The sequence below is a fragment of the Carcharhinus amblyrhynchos genome, chromosome 24 (assembly GCF_965287045.1).
Source record: "Carcharhinus amblyrhynchos chromosome 24, sCarAmb.v2.hapA, whole genome shotgun sequence".
Taxonomy (NCBI): domain Eukaryota; kingdom Metazoa; phylum Chordata; class Chondrichthyes; order Carcharhiniformes; family Carcharhinidae; genus Carcharhinus; species Carcharhinus amblyrhynchos.
In genome coordinates this window covers 34,716,036-34,736,034 of record NC_137347.1, presented here as the reverse complement: position 1 = coordinate 34,736,034, position 19,999 = coordinate 34,716,036, and the positions used below count along the sequence as shown (strand labels likewise).

The 19,999-nt window shown below is 44.8% G+C and overlaps 1 protein-coding gene and 1 non-coding gene across 2 annotated transcripts in view; both read left to right on the top strand.

Moving 5' to 3' along the window:
* The first annotated feature begins 14,325 nt into the window (after window positions 1-14,325).
* Window positions 14,326-14,517, top strand: LOC145358041 (U2 spliceosomal RNA). The gene has a single exon (XR_013889415.1). It is a non-coding gene; the product is annotated as a U2 spliceosomal RNA (small nuclear RNA).
* A 3,164-nt stretch (window positions 14,518-17,681) lies between these two features.
* pacrg (PARK2 co-regulated) overlaps window positions 17,682-19,999 on the top strand; it is a 280,072-nt gene continuing 277,754 nt past the window's right edge. Inside the window, exon 1 of the mRNA XM_080211245.1 lies at window positions 17,682-17,890. Within this exon, the coding sequence (XP_080067371.1) occupies window positions 17,768-17,890 (123 nt within the window). The 5' untranslated portion in view covers window positions 17,682-17,767. The remainder of the gene's footprint in view (window positions 17,891-19,999) is intronic.

The following is a 19,999-nucleotide window of genomic DNA, read 5'->3' as shown; positions in this document are numbered from 1 at the left end:
AGCCCATAATGTTGTGCCAAACATGATATCAAATTAAACTAATCCCTTCTGCCTGCCCTTGCTCCATGTCTCTCTATTCCTTGCATATTGCTTATCTGAAAACCCCTTAAACGCCCCTATTGTGTCTACTTCTACCATCACCCCTGGAAATACATTCCAGACACTTACCACTCCTTATATAAAATACTTGTCCCTCACATCTCCTTTGAACTTTGCCCCCGAGTATTAGACATTGCAACTCTTGGAAAAAGATTCTGATTGTCAGCTGTATCTCTGCCTCTCAATCTGGTACACTTCTATCAGGTCTCCCTCCTGCCTCTCTTTAGAAAACAACCCTAGTGTGCCCAGTCTCTCCTTATAGCTCGTACCCTCTAATCCAGGTAAATATCTTCTGCACCTCTCCAAAGCCTCCATGTCCTTCCTGTAAGTTGACCCGAGTGTCAGGGGGATTAGCAGGGTAAATGTGTGGGGTTGCGGGCAGTAGGACCTGGGTATGATTGTGGTCGGTGCAGACTCAATGGGCTGAAAGGTCTCCGATGCATTGTAGGGGTTCTGTAACACAGTGACCAGAATTGAATACTCTAATTGTGGCCTAACCAAAGTTTTATAAAGCTGCAACATGATACGTGATATCAAGTTGGATCTATACTTTAGCTCCATTTACCTGACATCTCTAAATCCCTTGATACTCTTACTCACAAAAATCAATCGATCGCATTCTTGATGAAGCAGCCTTGTTGGGGAAGGTGATTCCAGCTTTCTACTGGCCTTTGTATGAAAAGATTCCCCTCCCCAAGCAGCCTAGCTCTAATTATTCTAATATGTGCGTTCATTCTTGACAACCCCTGCATTTGGCCTTCTGATTCCTTTCAGTATTTCCTCCTCAAAGCATCTAACATCTGTGATGATAACAAGATCAAACCCCGTCAGTTAATAACCCGGTCTTGTGGATTGCTGAGCATCTAATCAAAAACAGCCGCTGCTCCAATGGCTTTGCGAGGGAACCTTTCCTCCCTGCTTTAGGGAACTTATTTGTCTTCTCATCCCTCCTTTATTAAGAGGGGGGCCTGTGACCGAGGCTCTTGTGACTGATCTTCAGCCAAACCCTATCTGTGTGAGGAAACAATCTCATCCTGTTCTCCAGGGGTAACCAGCGGCGCTACAAAAGTGCTCTGCCATTGTCCAGATGACATGACTCACCGGGAGTCTAGTGTCTAATGGATTAAACCCATACAACTGGGTGGTCTCTAGCCAAGACTTAGCCATCTGCATGGAGCACAAAGGGCGACCACTCCCTGAATGTGTGCCTTAGTTGAAGCCAGCACAGAATGATGTGGATTCCTCTGAGTGCAGTATTGAACTGAAGCTCAGTGTAACGACTTTAATCAGGCAATGGAGGTGGTTAGAATATGAACTCCCTGATTAAGGGCCAAATTGATAGGCCAATCAAGGAGCCTCTTGCTTTGTACTTAACCAGGCGTGTCAGTTCCTCTGGGACTCCTAGTGCAGATGGCTAAATGAAAGCACTCTGTGTGCTGTTGTCAGCCTTGTAAATAAAGGGACTTTGGTGAAGGGAATTCTGCATCTGAGACTTATTACACTCAGTTTGTATCGCCCACAGAGGTCGTGAGCTCAAGTCCTGCCCCTCGGTGGTTCTGGCTTGCTCAAAATGAGGTGAAACGTTCAGTGGAGATCCTGCTTGCCCTTTGAACAGGATGAGAAAGATTCCTTAGAAACACTTAGAAGAAGAATGTTAATCCGATCATTACCTCCGTCACAAAAACAGATTATTTGGACATTGCCATGTCGTTGGTTGAGAGCTTCCTATGCACTAACTGGCTGCTGCATTTCTTACATTACAAGTGATTCCACTTCAAAAGTACATCATTAACAATAAGATGCTTTGGGGTGTCAGAGGGACACAAGCAATGCTATATAAGTGTAGGTTTCTTTTTTAACCAGTATCATTAGCCTTAAGTTTGTCCAAAGGTGTTATTAAATTTGTTATGAGAAGGTAAATTACTAAGTAATAAAGGCTATCTCTGTGCCCAGGGTTCATTATACCAATTGAGCAATCACGATTGCACAGTGGCACAGTGGTTAGCACTGCTGCCTCGCAGCGCCAGGGAACCGGGTTCGATTCCCGGCTTGGGTTACCATCTGTGTGGAGTTTGCATGTTCTCCCTGTGTCTGCGTGGGTTTCCTCCGGGTGCTCTGGTTCCCTTCCACAGTCCGAAAGATTGACCATGCTGAAGTGCCCCTTAGTGTCCCAAGATGTGTAGATTAGATAGATTAGCCATGGTAATTGTGTGGGGTTACAGGGATAGGATGTGGGAAAGGGCCTGGGTAAGATGATCTGTCAGAGAGAGTGCAGACTCAATGGTCCAAATGGGATTCTATGATCACCAACGTGCAGGGACAGTGAGCTAGTTGCTGCTACAGTGATTGTGACGAAGCACAAAATAGACATGCTTTAAAGTTTATTTATCAGTCTTACATGTAGGCTGACATTATCACTGCAATGAGGTTTCTGTGAAAATCCCCTAGTCGTCGCACTCTGGCATCTGTTTGGGTAACTGAGGGAGAATTTAGCGTGTCAACGCACCTAACCAGCACGTCTTTCAGACTGAGAGAGGAAACCAGAGCACCCAGCGGAAACCTACACAGACATGGAGAGAACATGCAGACAGTGACTCAAACCGAGAGTTGAACCCAGGTCCCTGGTGCTGTGAGACAACAGTGCTAACCACTGTGCCGCCGTGCCGTCCTAAAGTATTTACAAATGCTTCTGCCCGGTTTCGAACCTTTCGTGTGTTAGGTGAATGTAATAACCAGTACACTACAGAAACAGATAGATTCATAGAGTCCTATGGTGCAGAAGGAGGCCATTCGGCCCATTCGAGTCTGCAATGACTACAATCCCAACCAGGCCCTATCCCTGTAACCCCAAGCACTTACACCAACTAGTCCCCCTGACACTTAGGGGCAATCTAGCATGGCCAATCCACGTAACCTGCACACCTTTGGACTGTGGGAGGAACTGGAGGAAACTCACGCAGACACGAATGTTGAATCAACAGTTCAAAGGCCTGGACTGGTCAGTGACCGCGCTCCGATAAAGTACAGCAAAATCTTCTTATATCATTCACATCTTTGCAGGACAATGCGGCATCAGCGCAGCAAAGGAGAAGAACAAGCTATTGTAATCAGGAGAAAATCATGATGACAAGGGGGAGTCTGGTCAAACTCATTGGGAACCCAGCAGCAAAAACCCTTCATATACCGTGTACGGATCCTCGATGCGGATTCCCACTGAAATCCTTTCTCGTTTCATCCTCGGATCAATGAGAATGAGAATGATAACTACAGTGCACATTTTACGTGCTTCTCGTCTGCCAGTTTATGGATTGAATCTGGCTCCAAACTTAAATCAATTAGAGGCAATAAAACCTGGCTTGAATCTTTGGTCCGTTTCCAGTTTTGGGCCTCGCTGCGATCCACAGCCTGAGCTTCGCAAATGCTCCTTTCACTTGGCTCCATCGAAATTTAAGAGATTCTGCCACCCGAGATTCTAAACGGCTGTCAGTGCTAATGAGGTGCTAACTGAGCATTTCTGTAGCTTTTGTGTGGGTTACAGAGAGAGCTGCTTAAGCCCTGATTCAAGTGGGCGCACTAAATCTCAGCTTTCACACCTCCTCTGTGATTCGCTACGAAATTACAGCAGTGGGGCTCTTCCAGATGCCCCCTGGGAATCGTGAAGCATCCCTTCCCTAAGATTCCCACCTATGGTTGGGACCTCCCTCATCGAAACCTCTGCTCAGCACTCCCTCCCTCCCTCCCTCCCTCCCTGCCTGCCTGCTTTACAGGGTTAGGCAGAGAGTGAGGTTTTCCAACCACACTCGCCCCAAGACTGGAAAATCCCACCTGAAGTCGATAGTCCGCCACCCTTTATCCACGACAATTTCCCAGTGATCAGTGCTGGGACCTTTGCTGTTTGTAATATATGTAAATATTTTGGAGGAAACTGGTTTGATTAGTAAGTTTGTGGATAACACAAAGGTTGGTGGATTTGCGGGTAACGGTGAGGACTGTCGGAGGATACAGCAGGATATAGATCAGTTGGAGACGTAGGCAGAGAGATGGCTGATAGAGTTTAACCTGGACAAATGTGATATAATGCATTTTGGCAGCTTTAATATAGATGGAAAATATACAGTAAATGGCAGAACTCTTAAAGATATTGATAGGCAGAGCGATCTGGATATACAGGTACACAGGTCACTGAAAGTGGCAACACAGGTGGCATATGGCATACTTGCCTTCATTGGCCAGGGCATTGAGTTTAAACATTGGCAAGTCATATGACAGCTTTATAGAACCTTAGTTAGGCCACGCCTGGAATATAACATTCAATTCTGGTCACTACACTACCAGAAGGAAATGGAGGCTTTGGAGAGGGTACAGAAAAGATTTACCAGGGTGTTGCCCGGTATGGAGGGCATTAGCTATGAGGAGAGGTTGGAAAATCTTGGTTTTTTTCTCACTGGAATGACAGAGGTTGAGGGGCGACTTGATAGAAGTCTGTAAGAGTATGAGAGGCATGGTCAGAGTGGATAGTCAGAAGATTTTTTGAAGGGTGGAAGAATCAATTATGAGGGGACCTAGGTTTAAGGTGCGAGGGGCAAGGTTTAAAGAAGACGTACGAGGCAGATTTTTTACACAGAGAGTGGGGATGCCTGGAACTCGCTGCAGAGGGAGATAGTGGAAGCACATACAATAGTGACTTTTAAGGCGTGTCTTGACAAATACATGAATAGGATGGGAATAGAGGGATATGGTCCCTGGAAGGGTCAGCGGTTTTAGTTCAGTCAGGTAGCCTGGTTGATGCAGGCTTGAGGACCAAAGGGCCTGTTCCTTGCTGTAATTTTCTTTGTTCTTTGTGTCACAGATGTGCTGTTTTGCTCAAAATGTTCAACTGAGTCTCCCAGGCCCTACCTTCCACAGCCTGGCCTGGAAATCATAGAATCACAGAATTTTGCAGCACAGAAGGAAGCCATTCAGCCCATCATGTCTGCCTACCTCCTGAAAGAACTATTCAGTCAGGTCCATTCTCCAGCCCTACCTCCATCACCCTTTAAGTTCATCACTTTCAAATATATGTCCAGCTCTCTTTTGAACCTCCTATGGAATCGGCCTCCACCACTCTCCCAGGCAGCGCATTCCAAATCCCAACAACTCTCTGATGTTATGGTTCAGTTTGGAAACTCCAAAGTGTTTTATGGTGACTGCCCGAACCATAAGTTTCATATCTTGAATTTGGCCAGGATGAGAATGATATGTTTCACCTCAGGTATGATTCAACAACCCACTAGAGAGCTTTTATCAAACAAAGTTTATATAAGAATATAGTTAACATGTATAGAAAGAAAATTAGCAAGAACTTTTATCAATTACCAAACAAAAGAAAGAAAACAACCATAATACTGTATTAACCCTTAATTGAATATTAAAGCTGTTCCAACAAACCAAAATCTTTCATAAACAAAAACCTTTTCACAGGCTTAACACAGCGAAGATTCAAATCTCACAACTGGAACTGAGTCTTTTCGAAACCTGCACTTTGATTCCGGAAGGCAAAATATTGCCTTGAGGTAACCAGCAGAATTTCCAAATAGGACAGGGAGTCAGAGAGAGAGGGAGGTCTCAACTTCTTTGTTGCTTGATGCCCCTGTTAAAACTCAAAACTAAACTGCAGCCTCAGAACTCAAAACTGAAACCTTAAGTTCACTGGAAAGAAACAAAACTGCTTTTTCTCCTAACAATGCAGGATCGTGAAACTAATCCCAGAGTAAACATAAACAACCCCATTTAACCCCCTCAAGAAGCAATAAAAGGACATTTCCAGTCAAGTCGGCAACAATGACATCACTGAATCTGTGAGCTGCAGAAACCATGATTTAAAAAAAACCCTTCTTAAAGGTATACTAATGTCACACTCTCATCTCTCTTCTAGTTCTCTTGCTGACCATCTTGACCCTGAGTGATTGACATACCAACTACTGGAAACACAATCTCCTGCTTTACCCTGTCAAATTTGTTCATCATTTTGAACAACTCAGTAAGGTCACCTCATCATCTTCTCTGCTCCATGGAGAATAAGGCCAAGTTCTCTAATCTTGCTTTGTGTCGAAAATTCCTCATTCCTGGTACCACTCCAATAAATCTCTTTTGTACTCGCTCTGGAGTTTTAAAATTCTTCCATAAATAAGGCACCCAGGACTGAACACAATGCTCCAACTGTGGTCTGACCAATGATTTGTACAAGTGTAGCATCACATTATAGGGAAAAGGACATGCTTTAAGGGGCGTGGGATAAATAGTCAAAATAAGAGACATACCGTGAAAATAAGGGACAGTTGATCACCCTGGGTGGTGGTGAGTTGCCTTCAAGCAATGCAGTCCATGTGGTGTACGTACATCCACAATGCTGTTAGAGAGGTGTGCCAAGATTTTGATCCAGCGACAATGATGGAATGATGATGCATCTCCAAGTTAGGATGGTGAGTACCTGGGAGGAGAACTTCCAGGTGATGGTGTTCCCATGCACCTGCTGCCTTAGTCCTTCTACGGGCGGCACGGTGGCACAGTGGTTAGCACCGTTGTCTCACAGCGTCAGGGACCTGGGTTCGTTTCCGGGCTTGGGTCACTGTCTGCAGAGAACGCACATTCTCCCCCATGTGTGTTTCCTCCGGGTGCTCCGGTTTCCTCCCACAGTCCAGTTAGGTGCATCGGCCAAACTAAATGCTCCCTCAGTGTACCAGAGTGTGGGTTTTCACAATAACTTAATTGAAGTGTGAATGTAAGCTTACTTGTGACATTAATAAATTTAAAAAAGGATGGTAGGGATCACAGGTTTGCCTAAGGAACCTTGGTGAGTTGCTGCAATGCTTCTTGCCAATGGTACACATGATGCTATTGCGCGTCGGTGTAGAGGAGTGAATGTTGAAGGTGGTGGTTGGGGTGAAAATTATGCATTCATCTTTGTCCTGGGTGGGTGTTCCACTTCTTTAGTTGAAGCAGCACTCATCCAGGCAAGCGGAGATATTCCTTCACACTCTTGACATTGAAGGTAACTAATCTGTTTAGTAATTAATCTGAACCTTTTATTTGCTTTAGTTTTATCGTGGATGGGGAAACTAAAGTCTTGCTCCACTTGTGTCATTGAGGATTCCAGCACCTCACGCCAGCAAACATTGTGATCAATGCCCCTACCAAACATCAGCCCAGTTACATAGCCCCTGGAGGGTGCAGCCTCAGAGGAGCATTACGTTAAAATCCCCTCAGAGACTAATCACTGATTAAAAAAAATTGAATTTCTAGTGACCAAGTCAAAGGATCATAGACAAAAGTTCCTGTTTCAGGATTTTCGCAATAATGAACAAACCAAAATCATCTTAATTAAACAATACTTAATAGGCTATCAATATTCCAAACTTCAGAAATGTTTATTGTAACAGAAAAACGCATGCCACACTTATACATTGCACCCCATACTCTGCAGCTTTGTAGTCTTCATAGGAACCAGTCCAAAATCATTCTCAGCTTCCAACAGACTTGTTTCTTCCCATTTTACTATCATAACATCCAGTGTGCGTTCAATTTGATTTTGATTTGATTTATTATTGTCACATGTATTAGCATACAGTGAGAAGTATTGTTTCTTGCACGTTATACAGACAAAGCATGCCGTTCATAGAGAAGTAAAGGAGAGGGTGCAGAATGTAACGTTACAGTCATAGTAAGGGTGTGGAGAAAGATCAACGTAATATGAGGTAAGCCCATTCAAAAGTCTGACACTAGCAGGGAAGAAGCTGTTCTTGAGTCGGTTGGTAAGTGACCTCAGACTTTTATATCTTTTTTCCAACAGAAGACGGTGGAAGAGAGTATGTCTGGGTACGTGGGGTCCTTAATTAGGCTGGCTGTTTTTCCACGGCAGCAGGAAGTGTAGACAGAGTCAGTGGATGGGAGGCTGGTTTGTGTGATGGACTGGGCTACATTCACGACTTTTTGCAGTTTCTTGTAGTTTTGGGCAGACCAGAAGCCATACCAACCTGTGATACAGCCAGAAAGAACGCTTTCTATGGTGCATATGTAAAAGTTAGTGAAAATCATAGCAGACATGCCAAATTTCCTTAGTCTTCTAAGGAAGTAGAGGTATTGGTGGGCGTTCTTATCTGTAGTGTCGGCATGGGGGTCCAGGATAGGTTGTTGGTGATCTGGACACCTAAAAATCTCAAGTTGTTGACAATTTCTACTTCAGCCCTATTGATGTAGGCAGGGGCATGTCCTCCATTACACTTCCTGAAGTTGATGATTATCTTCTTCGTTTCGTTGACATTCTGGGAGAGATTATTCGGGGAGGCACAGTGGCATAGTGGTTAGCACAGCTACCTCATAGCGCCAGGGACCTGGGTTCGATTCCTGGCTTGGGTCACTGTCTGTGGGAAATTTGCACAATCTCTCCCTGTCTACATGAGTTTCTTCTGAGTGTTCTGGTTTCCTCCCACATTCCGAAGATGGCCATGCTGAATTCTTCCTCCGTGAACCTGAACAGGCGCCGGAGTGTGCCAACTAGGGGATTTTCACAGTAACTTCATTGTAGTATGTTGTTGCTGCAGTTCACCAGATTCTCTATCTCATTCCTGTACTTTGCCTCGTCATTGTCTGAGATCCAACCCACTCCCTCAGTCTTATGAGAATTTCCAAATCAACTTCCGGCAGCAAGGCTCACTCAGGCAAATATTTCTCCTGGCCACATCAGAGCAAATCTTCCATTGGCCTAAATTCCTCATGAGTCTTTTTTTTGGCCAAAGAGCGAGCTCCTACAAGCATTCTGCCAGGTGGCTAACAGAGCGCAGGCTTTTCTCCAACTCTTCACAACAGTTGCTGTTTTCCTCTCTTTCCTATTTCTCTCTATTCAGGATCTCTCAATCAATGTGCCTGAGCAAAACTGGCCACTCCTTTCTTTGATCCAGGTGCAAACATGGGCACTTGAGTTTCAGTAGGCCTTGCCTTGGGCCTCCGACTCCCATGGCAACCAGGTCACATCAGCTTATTGCTGGATGGAACTAGCAGAATGTCAGGTGTTCATTTTTACCATGAAATTAAAAAGGCATCTTAAAATATACAACTACATAAATATACAAATATATAAAATATATATATAAAGCATCTTACAAAACCTGACATTCAAAGAACAAAGAACAGTACAGCACCTAAACAGGCCCTTCGGCCCACCAAGCCTGTGCCGACACATGATGCCTTTCTAACCCTAAAGACTTTTGCCCCTACGCAGTCCATATCCCTCTATTCATGTATCTGTCAAGAAGTCTCATAACCATTGCTATTGTGTCTGATTCTACTATCTCCTCTGGTAGTGCATTCCAGGCACTTGCCATTCTCTGTATAAAAACTTTGCCTTTACATCGCATTTAAAATTTCCCCCTTTTAGCTTAAACCTATGCGCTTGAGTAATTAACATGGGGAAAAGACCCCAACTATCCATTCATAGCAGTTCTAAATTTGACATCAAACCGCATAAAGAAATATTAAGGTAGATTCTTTTTAGGAGGCGAGAGAGAACAGAAGATGGAGATGTTTGGAGAGGAAAGCTCAAACTCAGGAACTCAGCTGGTGAAGGTATAGCCACCAATGATGGAGTAATGAAAGTCAGGTTTGAGCGAGAGACCAGAATTGGAGGAGTATAGAGATCTTGGAAAGCCGGAGGACTGTTTGAGGTCCCAGACGTAGAAGGGGAGAGATCATGGATGGATGGAGAAATATTTGAAATTGAGGTATTGCAGGACTCCACTGGAGGGGGTGCAGAGGTGATTCACCAGGATGCTGTCAGGGATGGAACATCTAAGTTATGAAGAGATGTTGGATAGGTTTGGATTGTTTTTGTTGGAGCAGAGAAGACTGGGGGGTGACCTGATTGAAGTGTGCAAGACTATGAGAGACATGGACAGACAGAGCTAGAATTAAACTAGAAAGAGTGCAAAAAACATTTACTAGGATGCTACTGAGACTTAACGGTTTGAGTTATAAGGAGAGGCTGGATAGACCGGGACTCTTTTCTTTGGACATAGGAGGTTTAGGGGTGATCTTACAAAGGTCTATAAAATAATGAGGAGTGTAGATCTGCTAGATAGTCAATATAATTTCCCAAAGGTAGGGGAATCTAAAACTAGAGGGCATAAGTTTAAGGTGAAAGGGGAGAGATACAAAAGTGTCCAGAGGGGCAATTTTTTTCACACAGAGGGTGGTGAGTGTTTGGAACGAGCTGCCAAAAGTAATAGCAGAGGTGGGTACAATTTTGTCTTCGAAAAAGCATTTAGACGGTTACATAGGTAAGATGGGTGTAGAGGGATATGGGCCAAACGCAGGCAATTAGGACTAGTTTAGTGGTTAAAAAAAAGGGCAGCATGGACAGGTTGGGCCGAAGGGCCTGTTTCCATGTTGTAAACCTCTATGACTCTATGAATCTATGACCTGTGCATAGCTCAGGAGGAGCGAGTGGTGGTTGCTGCTGTGGTTTCAGTGTGTGTTTATTGGGGCTCCGGTGTGGCTCTGTCCTCTGCTGCAGCACTTACAAATTCAGGGTTATTACACGGACAGAATGAGTCACCTGTGACCGTGCAAGTTGAGGAATGTAGCACAATTCACTCGTCAGGGTTAGTGGATTCAAGGACAAATCTGCAGTAAACCTGTCGTGGAGCCTGAGGCAATTCCTTTGGCCTCTAAGCTGAGCCTTTAGTGGCAGAGATCATAAATAAATGGTAGCAGATTACATGAGAGCTCGCATTGCTCCTACACTTGTCTTGGGCTTAACCCTTAACGAGTTGGGCTTATCCAGCTTTGACATACTGGGAGCTTGCACGGAGACAAAGAGAGTGCCCAAAATTGTACCGATTACAGGTCTTGCTGAGGAAGAGCTCAGCAGCAGGGATTTACTCTTGTGAGAATGGATCAATTCTCTCGTGGATATCACACGTCTCTGCACCATTGCCAGGGCAGATGTGCCGGGGAGGGAACCAGCAACAGATGCAGCTGGGGACTCAGAATAATTGCAAAAGTGTCAAGACGTGAAGAATCGTAGAATCCCTACAGTGCAGAAGGAGGCCACTCAGCCCATTGAGTCTGTACTGACTGCAATCCCACCCAGGCGCTATCACCATAACCCCATGAGTTTACCATACCTACCTAGTCCCTGTGACACTAATGGGCAATTCAGCAAGGCTAATTCACCTAACCCGCACATCATTAGACTGTGGAAGGAAACTGGAGCACCCGGAGGAAATCCACCCAGACACGGGGAGAATGCGCAAACTCCACCCAGACAGACCCAAGCTAAGAATTGAACCCAGGCCCCTGGCGCTGTAAGGCAGCAGTGCTAGCCACTGTGCCACCGTGCCGCCCATAAAATCGAGAGCCATCTGATGGTGTATGGGATTGTCACTGCAATCCTGCAGCCAGCCAGGACACTTATGGGTGGCACGGTGATACTGTGGTTAGCACTGCTGCCTCACAGTGCCGGGGACCCGAGTTCAATTCCCGGCCTCGGGTCACTTTCTGTGCAGAGTCTGCATGTCCTCCCCGTTTCTGCATAGGTTTCCTCCAGATGCTCCGGTTTCCTCCCACAGTCCGAGGGACTGGTTTCAGTGCGTTGACCGTGCTAAATTCTCACTCAATGTACCCGAACAGGTGTGGCAACTAGAGGATTTTCACAGTAACTTCATTGCAGTGTTAATGTAAGCCTACATGTGACACTGACAAATAAACTTTAAAAAAACTTGACACCGCTCACAAGGAAATCACTTCCAAGTAGCAGGCTGGGCATCACATGTTGAGAGAAAAGCTGAAAGGGGAAATCACATTGATCACATCCAGTGGATAAAACAACTGCACACGGATTAGTTTTGAAAGCTCTCTGTGAGTGACACTTTAGAATAATGCCAAACACAGCAATAGATGAGCAGTGATGGCCGGTGAGGAGCCGCTCAGGAGTGTGTAAGATATTTTGTGCAGTTTATGTTGCAGACGTACGGAAACAATGGGACAGAGAGTCACAGGCTGAGTGGATGTGATTTCCTCTTATACTTTCTCATCATCTACCTGGAGTGTGAGGGTAATAAACCTCTCCGGATTCATCGTAGAGGCATTTCAGACACTTATTGAAATGTTGTTTTAGCACCTGGTGCACAAGTGTTCTTGTCCGGATGTTTCTGCAGCTTCCTTGTAACAACTTGCCCTCTGGCCTGCCTAATGAACTCTATTCCATGGTGCGACCTCATTGTAACATGCATCAGATGATAGTCATCCTCGCTTGGCGCTGCAATAATCCTGATCTATGGTCCGTGATCTGAATATATGATCTTTCTGGTGGAATCTCTCAAAAGTTAAAGTTTATTTATTAGGCTTACATTAACACTGCAATAAATTTACTGTGAAATTCCCCTAGTTGCCACTCTCCGGCGCCTGTTCGGGTCAATGCACCTAATCGGCACGTCATTCAGACTGTGGGAGGAAACGAGAGCACCCGGAGGAAATCCACGCAGACACGGGGAGAACGTGCAAACGCTACACAGACAGCGATCCAAGCCAGAGTTGAACTCAGGTCCCTGGCACTGTGAGGCAGCAACACTAACCACTGTGCAACTCTCATTGCACTTTGCATTTGCACTTCGTTCCATTTTCTTCAGTTTCAGCCCTCCCTCACTCTCCTCTCAACTAGTCTAGCATAAAGAATCAACATAAAACGATAGCCATTGCAGCACCGAAGGAGGCCATTCTGCCCATCGAGTCCTTGGTGCTCTGTATTGAGCAATCGTCTCTATCCCATCACCCCACATACTTTCTCCCCAAGATTCCTGCTGGTTTATTTCCTTCAATCCACACCCAATTTCCCTTTGAAATCATCAGTTGCCTTTGCTTCCAGCAGCTTTTGTAGGCAGTGAGTTCCAGGCCTTGTTGGAGCTAAGGAAGGAGGCATTAGCCCACATGATTCTGAGCTGAGGGGTCTCAGGTCAGCTGCACATTGATAAAGTGGAAACACTTAACCTTGTGTCATTTGTAATATGAAACACTGGGGCCCAAATGGTCATATTGGTGCAATCCGTGACCCTTCTACACATTGGCAGAATTATGCAGCTCTCTCACATGTTTTTGATGTCAGTGGTGAGTGTGATGAAGGTGGAAGCCTTAGCCCTAAACTCTGGAACTAACTCTCTCTTTCCTCTTTTAAGATGCTCCTTAAAGCCCACCACTTTGACCAAGCTTCTGTTTATCTGTCCCAATATCTCAGTGTCAAATTATGCTTGCTAGACCTTCCTGTGTGTGATAACCCCCATGACCCGCATGGGGAATCACTATTGGCCTCCTTGTAGGACTCATTAAATATGAGCTTCCTGGTGATTGGTAATTAACTCACCAAGTGGAGTGCGTATACTGGGCCCTGTATAAAGCAGGACCCCGAGTGAGTCCATTATCCAATTGCCCTGGTTGGGACCTGTTTGTGTTCACCACAGGCTTGTAGTTCTGTTTCACTTTATTTTGTGCAATAAAGCACTGTTCCTTTACAGCTGACTCTTGGAGTCATTACACTGTCAAACACTTTAACATGTTTTACCACATTATATGGTGCTATATAAATGTAATTAATTCTTCAGCTCAATCAAATTTCAATTTATTGCCCGTATGGGCATTAATTTCGGGTATATTGCTCATTCATTGAGAAATAGGTTAAAAAATAATAAAAGAAGAAGAAAATTACCTTATCACAAAAATCAAATGAGGGTTAAAAGATATATTAAAACATTAAAATAATCAGTTAATGAGTCCGATCAGGAGTGCTGTAGCTTTGAGGTAATTCTACATTTTAGCAATTTATTTCTGCTTTGCTCTTGATTTTCAGGGAACCTGTATTAAACCTGCATTGAATATTTAAAAGTTACTTTGTCGACCTTAATTTGAAACAAAGTGTGATTGTCCTTTAAGATGAATAATTAATGAATGGTAATTAGAAGTGATATTATTAACTGTGGCCTAGTTTACTCTGACTTCTTATTGTTCATGCAGGCCAGGCTGTTAATTTATTTTAGAAATCTTTGATTTCCTCTTCAGGCTAAACTAACTAAAATAAAAGTTGTTATTGTTTAATGAGAAGCTGTGTCTCACTGCATTTGATGACCCTTCAACTATCAACCAGGTCAGAAGTGACCATGCAATGAGCTACACTAAACAGAACCTCATACAGCCTTGGCTGGGGTCGCTTCTCGGCCTTTTGGCTAAGATCAAGTGTAGTATCAACATGCTGCACTTGGTTGAAGTCATTAGGTTACATTTCAGCTTCTTATGAAGCAATTTTTTAAAGCGGTATCTTGGCCTTTTGGCTAAGATGCAAATTAGATCAAGCCTTGGAGGAGGAGCTACACCTACTCCAATCAGCTTGGATCATATAGATCAAGCCCAAGATAGGTGGTGAGAACCCTGTACCGTCAGCTTGGATTGGGAATGTCCCAACTTGTTGGGACTCTGAATTGGCTTTAATTTGACTTGATTGGATTGGAGTAAAGTAAACAAACAAAAAAATTGCTAACAATGTTCAGTACCATTCACAGTGCCTCAGATACTGAAGCAGTCTGTGTCCAAATGCAGCAAGAACTGGACAATATCCAGGCTTGGGCTGACAGGTGGCAAGGAACTTCCGTGCCACACTAAGAGCCAGGCAATGACCATCTCCAACAAGAGATGATCTAATCATTGCCCTTTGATATTCTGGACATTCTCTCTTGCACCTTCTTCTGTTGGGAAAAAGATACAAAAGTCTGAGGTCACGTACCAACTGACTCAAGGACAGCTTCTTCCCTGCTGACTTTTGAATGGACCTACCTCATATTAAGTTGATCCTTCTCTACACCCTGGCTATGAATGTAACACTACATCCTGCACCCTCTCATTTCCTTCTCTATGAATGGTATGCTTTGTCTGTATAGCGCGCAAGAAACAATACTTTTCACCGTATATCAATACATGTGGCAATAATAAATCAAATTGAATTGAATCAGGTTAAATCAAATGTTCAATGGCATTATCATCGCTGAATCCCTTGCTAACAACTTGGGGGGGTTTTCATTGACCAGAAATGGAACTGGATCAGTCCAGCTATGACCTTGTTAAGTTGTGCGAGGTCTATGCAGATGCGGAGAGATCTGTTTGGTTTTTGGACAGGAACCAGCCTTGAGCACTATGTGGTAAGCTGCTTGACTGTGGAAATGACAACATGTTCACCACCTCATCCAGCTGCCGTGGTCCTTCCACCCTGAGGGGTGAGGGTCCTTTTGTGGAGTGCATCACATCTGAGCCCAATCCTGTGGGCAATTTTCAGGCAGCACGTCCCATGAAGAGCTTTGGAAACTCTGGTGTATTTGGAACCAGGCCCTTGCTGGTATCCCCACTAATCCATTGCAGGAGGTGGGGCACGATATAATTGGATGGTTTTTGTCCTTATATCTCAGAGTCACTTTGACTGGGAGCTGGATTCCTCATCCCGTGTGAAGCATCGAAAACTGGAGGTCTTTTGAGCCATGGGCCTGAATTTTATACACACCTACCAGCTGTTTTTTAGGCAGCAGCAGGGAAGGGGGCGGAGGTGGGGGAGGGGGGAGTGGAGGGGGGTTGTGGGGCGGGGAGGGAGTAGTGTGAAATTGCACGGACGGGATTCGCACCCGTCCCCAGGTCACAGTGATTTTACCCTAGGACGGACAAGGCCTTGGCTGGGAAGCCAATCCTTACTCCAGTTGAGGCCTTTAAGTGACCAATTAATGCTGGCACTGTGTCGTAACAGGTGTTAAGGAAGTCCTTGCATTCTTCTGCATGTCAATAGCAAGTCTTCATTCACTACTTGTATGCTGTTATTATCTGGTCTGGTCTGCATGTGACTCCAGAACCAGAGCAATATGATTGACTCTCAACTGACCTCAGGCAACTAGGGATGGGTAATAAATGCTGTAAAAAGTCTGACAACACCAGGTTTTAGTCCAACCGATTTATTTGATAATACTCACAAGCTTTCGAGGGGACTGCCTCTTCGTCAGGTGAATGGAGATGTAGGATGTAGTGTTACATTCACAGACTTTTTACTGTGTTTACGCCAGTCCAACGCTGGCATTCCCACATAATAAATGCTGGCCAGCCAGTGACTCCCATGTCCCTAGAATGAATAAAAAGAAACCACGTACTTACAGTAATGGGTGCAGGCAAGGAGTTCTTGTCTAGATTTTAATAGGTTTCTGTTCAACCCCACACTGACTCTTGTTCTGGGTCATATGCCTACTTACATCACCGTGTGGGCAGTACTTATACAACTTACACCACAGCAACTATTTCATTATCCACATTGTGAATCTTCATGGGAACACTATTATTAAGCCTTTTCCCCAAAGTTTATAACCAGTTCATTCATCTTGTTTTCATTCAGTTGAAGACAATTATTGTTGCTCTCTTTTACAAACTTTGCCAAGGTCCTCTAGTTGACATTAAGTTTCAAGTTAAAGTTTATTTATTAGTTTCACAAGTAGCTTCATTACAATGAAGTTACCGTGACCATCCCCTCGTCGCCACACTCGGGTGCCTGTTCGGGTACACTGAGGGAGAATTTAGCATGACCAGCACGTCTTTCGGACTGTGGGAGGAAACCAGAGCACCCGGAGGAAACACAGGGAGAATTTGCAAACTTCACACAGACAAAGCCGGGAATCGAACCCAGGTTGTGGAGCTGTGGGGCACCACTGTGCCTCTGTGCCACCCATTATGTGCCTTCTGAACTGATGAAGTTCACAAGTACCATATCATCAGCACATGTCAGGATTGTAATGCCGTCGTGTTCCAATCGACAATGTTTCCTGCAGCGAATGAAAGGCTGTTGATGACCTGTTTAATATTAAAGAGAGCTGGAGCCCTGGGCAACTTGCCCCTTCCAACTGCTTAGCCCCGAGCTACCCTGCGGTATCCAGTGAGTGGCAATCTCCACCTAATCGCATAGAGGGTGAAGGGAAGCAGGTTTGGCCAATCTCCCCTTCACCTCCAGCCTTCTGTAGCATCGCTGTGATCCCCTGAGTTATGGAGACAATACACATCTCTTTAAACTGTGATCAGTGCTCCTACCACTCACATTGTCAGCCACTTCAGGTCTTGAACAGCAGGTTAGGTGTAAGGATTCGCATTTTAATCAGTAATCTCTAAACTGTCTGTGCTTTATATGCTCTGTCTGAGGCCAGAACTCTCCATTCACCTGACGAAGAGGCTGTCCCCTCGAAAGCTTGTGAGAATATTATCAAATAAATAGGTTGGACTAAAACCTGGTGACCCCTGAGTTCACATGTAATTTTGCAGCTGGCTTGTTTGCTGAACCGGAGGCAAAGCCGGAGCAACAGAGCTGGGAAAATGCAGATAAATAACCTCACACACTCCCATTTACGGGGGGGGGGGGGGGGGGGCAGCCGTCATCCCACCTTTGGGCTTCACTCTTTAACATAATCTCACTCTCAAACAAGAACTTCTTTCACCAAGTGTTCGGAAATGACGTTTGCTGTTGCTGCTGGTTGCTCGGCAACAGCTCCTTAGAAGCAAACGAGCCTCGAAGTCCTCAGTGTTAAACCCAGTAGCCGTGCGGCCGGCTTTAATTGCTGCCTCTCTCCTGTCTCTGTTCATGGGCTCAGTTACAGACCACAAGGCGACTTCTCCACTCCACCAACGGGGCAGATTGAAGACAGTGAGAAGCCAGCGAGTAACCACCCTCACACAGCAGTCGCCCAACATGAACAAGTCGCCAGTAAGTCAATATATCATTCACAGCTACTCTGGTGTAGTGCCAGGCAACAGAAGATAAAATGAATAAATGGTGAGGCCTTTTATTTCCCCCCATACCTGCCTATTTAATAAAACTTAAATCCGAAACTGACTCTATAACAACCATGTCACATCGAAGGGCAGTGTTGATTAAAAGGGAGATGACTGTTTGGGACTGAGGTTAGATGTGCAAAGCAATATATGAATAGCAATGAGTTCCAGTAATTCAGTTGAGTGGTTTTAATGTAATAAGCTGCGTGATTTAAGCTCAAACATTCTGAGCAAGTCCAAATTTAGATGCTGTCTTTAAACTGTCAGTGCATTTTATAGTATCAGCGTGCCTGCTGTGGCATTGCTCACAGTCAAGACAGGATTTTACAGCCTTGCTCAACTTGTCCTTCCCATTGTCCGCCCCTCGCCCATTCTGATTCCTGTGGCGGACGGGATGGTAGAATTCCGCCGTCGGTCTATATTCATTTACGACAAGGTTATTGTACCGAGTGGCCTATCTTGATGCCAGTAAATTGCTGCAAGGACCCTACAAGGACGTAAAGCGTAGCCATTGATTGTTCAAAATTGATGTAGAGTTTGGGAATGGGGGCAGCTGAAATGCACCCAGCAGTTTCAAATATTGTTCCACACCTGCTACTGAATATGGCGCCTGAAATGTGACACCTTCACCACAGATTTAGTCAGATTATTGGATCTCCCCTGGTGTTGCTGACATTAATGTGGATGACATGGTACCTTGTAAACGAGGTGCTGCCATGCCACACAATGAGCCATATATGGCTCTTACGTGGAGATAAAGTGGTTTTTCTTGAAGGTCACAGGGTTTAAATAAATGAGTTGAGATGTTTATAGCCTGAGGAGCTAACCTTTCTGTAAGCGGAAGTCGCCAGTATAATGATGCCATTACGCAACCTGGAAAAGTACTTGCGCCGATCGAATCGAGCTTGAAATGTGACAGTTGTACACAATGACAGGATAGAAAATGGCAGAGGCTATTCCCATGTGACACTCTTGCACCCAGCGTAAACGGTGGCAGGGTGGAACTGTCACTGGATGGGTAGATTCGGGGTCGACCATTTAGGACAGAGGTGAGGAGACATTTCTTCACCCAAAGAGTGGTGAGCCTGTGGAATTCATTACTGCAGGAAGTCGATTTTTTAATTGATTTGTGAGACATGGGTATTATTGGCTGGTCAGCATTTATTACCCACCCCTGATTGCCCGAGGGCAGTTGAGAGTCAACTGCATTGCTGTGGCTTTGGGATCACATGTAGGCCAGACCAGGTGAAGACAACAGATTTCCTTCCCTAAAGGATATTAGTGAACCAGATGGATTTTTCCAACCGTTGACAATGGTTTCATGATCATCAGTAGATGCTCATTTCCAGATTTTTTTTTTTAACTCAAATTTCACCATCTGCCATGGTGGGATTCGAATCCGGGTCCCCAGAACAATAGCTGAGTTTCTGGATTAATAGTCTAGCGATAATCACACTAGGCCATTGCCCCCCATCACCTCTTTGATGCCAAAACATTGAACGCCTAATTATAGCACTTGGGGTGAATGGGATCAAAGGTTATGGGGAGAAAGCAAGGTTAGGTTATTGAGTTGGATGATCTGCCATGATTGCAATGAATGGCGGAGCAGGCTCAAAGGGCCAAATGGCTTCCTCCAGTTCCTATTTTATATGTTTCTATGTAAACCAGAGGCCCACGAGTTCAAATCCCACCAAAGAAGCCAGTGGAATTTAAATTCAATGCATAAAATCTGAAATTCAAAACTAGGCCCAGTAACTCAATTGTGGTTTAAAACCCATCTGGGTCACAAATGTCCTTTACGAAAGGAAAACTTCCATCCTTACCCCATTCTGACTCCAGACCCACAGCAATGTGGTTGACTCTTAACTACGCCCTCTGAAATGGCCGAGCAAGCTTCTCAGTTCAAGGACAATAACGGATGGGCATCAAATGGTTGCCTTGCCCGTGATGCCCTCATTCTGTGAAAGAGTAAAAGAAAACTCCTGTTAAGGGCAATGCTCACATGAGTCGATCCCTCTCTCTCCAGCACAGGTGCATTGCA